This window comes from Triticum urartu, chromosome 4A (assembly GCF_056163025.1).
Source record: "Triticum urartu cultivar PI428250 chromosome 4A, HENAU_Tu73, whole genome shotgun sequence".
Lineage (NCBI taxonomy): Eukaryota > Viridiplantae > Streptophyta > Magnoliopsida > Poales > Poaceae > Triticum > Triticum urartu.
Genome location: NC_141876.1, coordinates 533,679,326 through 533,682,517, shown reverse-complemented (window position 1 = coordinate 533,682,517; position 3,192 = coordinate 533,679,326). Strand labels below are relative to the sequence as shown.

The 3,192-nt window shown below is 51.0% G+C and overlaps 1 protein-coding gene across 1 annotated transcript; it reads left to right on the top strand.

The window, feature by feature from the left end:
- Nucleotides 1–342: 342 nt before the first annotated feature.
- On the top strand, nucleotides 343–2,699 carry LOC125552563 (putative E3 ubiquitin-protein ligase RHY1A). Its single transcript, XM_087518799.1, has 2 exons — nucleotides 343–888; nucleotides 1,868–2,699. Exons 1-2 carry the CDS (start codon nucleotides 655–657, stop codon nucleotides 2,462–2,464), a joined length of 831 nt encoding a protein of 276 aa, XP_087374925.1. The 5' UTR covers nucleotides 343–654; the 3' UTR covers nucleotides 2,465–2,699.
- The last annotated feature ends 493 nt before the right edge of the window (nucleotides 2,700–3,192 follow it).

The following is a 3,192-nucleotide window of genomic DNA, read 5'->3' as shown; positions in this document are numbered from 1 at the left end:
CGGCTCTTACAAAAAAAAGGTTTAATTCTTGAGCTCGACTAACTTGGTTCTCTTAGGAGCACTACAAGCAAACATAGAGTAACTGCCTTGCCAATCCCATGAATAAAGTCCATCACAGCGTTGAAGACCAGTTTAAGTGTTGGAATTTTGACATTTCTGTAGTCCACTGTAGACCCAATCAATAGAACTGTTGAAGAGTATGCTCGTCCACCGCTGATACCGGACCATCACTGGCACGTTGATACTGGACCAAACGACTTGGCAAGCCAATCTAGCTAATTTCAGTGGGCACATCTGTCCCGTCCCGCCGGAAGTTTCCAACCCAACGCGGCACCGCATCACCGGCCAGTCCACCGGTCCACTGCCACTGGTCACGGTCTCCGTGAAAACCACGGCGGCGCCCCTGACTTGCCGTGCAGCAGCGGCAGGGCCCGTACCTTCCTCCGCTCCTTCCGCCCTCCCTATCCCGTCCCACCCACGCCCGCCCTATCCAAGTACCGGATCCAGCCCGCCCGCGGCACGGGGAAGCCACCAAACCGGGGCGGGGAAAGAGACGAAAAGCAAGGCGACGAGCGCCAACCCTTCCTCGCATCACGCAGGCCAAGCCACGCCACACGCGCGCCTGATCCGTAGGGATCCGGCAGCCGCCCGGCCATGACGAGCGCCTCCGAGCTCTTCACCGCCCGCCGCGCCCGCGCGCCCCGCCTCTCCGACCCGGGGGACCCCGGCCCGGACCCGCTCGCCGACGCGCCGCAGGACCCGCACGGCCTCGCCGCCCGCCGCCGCCGCCGGGGCTGCCGCGCGCGCCGCCAGCTCGACGCCGCCGGGGACGTGCGCCAGCACCTCCACACCGGCCCCCCGCCCCCGCGCCGACGCGGCTCCTACACGGTCAGAGCCTCCCCCCCCGCCCGCTGGGCGATTGCAGTTCCCGTGACTTGCTTGGTTAGATCAAGGCGTTTCGGGTGTCGTCCCGTGAAATTTGTGGGAGGATTAGGGTTACCAATTCGTCCCGTAGCGCGATCATCGGTTGATTGTGTTGATTAGCCTGGCTTGATAGCTCCCGAAATGGGTAGCGATCATTCCAAAACGGGAAACGATATGGGCCCGCGTCGTTGTAATTTTTGTGCTGTAGTTAGATCGAAACGATATGGATAGCTCATAGATTTCTGAGGGGACCAGGGTTATTAATTCGGCTTCCTGCCCAATTAATTTTCTTGTGCGTTTGGAATGTTGGCTACACAACAGAATTTGTAGATTGCCATCGAAAAAGTTAAAGCAAGTCAGCTTCAGGGAGAGAAGCGAAACTCGACTAAATCTTACTTTCTCCGTCCGGAAATACTTGTCATCAAAATGGATAAAAGGAGATGTATCTAGACGTATTTTAGTTCTAGATGCTTACCTTTTTATCCATTTTGATGACAAGTATTCTCGGACGGAGGGAGTACTAGTTAAACAAAGCATTGCACCTAACCATCATGGTTATTGAGCAAAACCAAAAGGTAAATAACAGCCTTAGGCTCTTGAACTACAACTGCTTGTTCCATCTCTTTGAGATACTGAAGAAACTGCCATTGCTTCAATCTTCTGGCCAAACATATGGTTTGAGATATGTGTAGATGAAACTTCAGCTTTGTACCAAACTGGTTCATGCTGCAACTTGGTCTTCTTGCCATTTTGATGCACTAACTTCAGTTTATTGTCTTGCTTATCTTCTAATTGAGTGGCAGTGTTCCTGCCTGGTTCCACAAAGAGAGAAGAAAACGTTGGATTGAGAAGTCATGGCTTTAGCTTTCATGTGCATTTTCATGTTGTTTGTGATCATATATTATCATCAAATGATTTTTTTGGTCATTTCTGTTGTCTACAGGACCGTATCTTATCATACATAGACAATAGCAACATTGGGGATTCTGCAGCTACAAGGAACCGACTTGACAGGCTGATGTTCAGAACAAATGAGCGGCTTCCCGGTGCCGTACTGCAAGCTCAGGCACGTGTTCTGGAGAGACTGAGAGGCGTTTCCATCGGATCATCTACCTCCAGGCCATCCATCACATTGGATGAATTTTCAGCTACGGATGTGTTTAGAATCATCGACTTCGGAAGCAGAGAAGCCCCATACGAGGCTAATTGGCCTGGCTCATCATCTGTCCAGCCAAGCAGCGGGTCGGATGAAGAGAGCTTGGAGAACACATCCATCAGTTCAACTACTTCCAACAGGTCACCTGGACTGAGCAAGTCTGCCTTTCTTCGGCTACAGATAGAGATCTTTGAGGCTAAGAAAGATGACAACAGGGAGGCATCGCCGGAATGCTCGATTTGTCTCGATGGTTTCTACGACAGAGACGAGCTGATAAGGCTGCGCTGCGGACACAGGTTCCACTCGACTTGCTTGGAGCCATGGGTGCGGAAATGCGCAGATTGCCCATACTGTCGAACAAACATAAGGTCCCGGCCCCGATGACAGACCCTCGGTCCAGAACTGCAACATTGAGTAGGGGGTATGACCTTATGACTTCATAGTAAGATGTGTTGTTGTAATCCACTGTTTTGTGCATATCTGTTGCACCGGTCCTGCTACGGCATCATCTCTTAGATTCAGTTTATGTATCTGAATATCTTTGTGTGGATGAAGAGGCTGATAGAATATACTGCAGCAAGCACTGTTTTATGCATATCTGAGGTATCTGTTTTGTCGAGAGATGTTATGTACCTCCATAGGAAATGCTTTACATACTTTTACCAACAAATCTTGAGGCTAGAGCTTGGTTGACTGAGATCTGCTTAGCATTAGCAAGTACATTTACGTGTCATTTTGAGTGCCCTATTTCTCCAAAACTCTTCTGTGACTGGAGTTTCCCCTTTTTTGGTGGCAACTCATGAGTGGGACCCAGCTGGCAGTGGCATGCTGTGAAGGGGGGTATATCTTCTCTATCTGAATTGCCACCCCTTAAGGCCTTGTTCGGTTGCCGTGGTTAGATTCCACGAGTGGTTTCTAACCTCCTAGGGATTGGGTGATCCCCTACTTGTCATCCAACCCCCGCTGTTCCTCATCCACATGAATCCCTACGACCATCCTGTTCGGTTACTCCCTTTTTATATTCTTTGTAAGCGCATCAGGTCAGATCGGGAGGAGATGGGAAAGAAGAGGGGGAGAGGAGAAGGAGAAGAGGCTTACCGGATGGGAGAGAA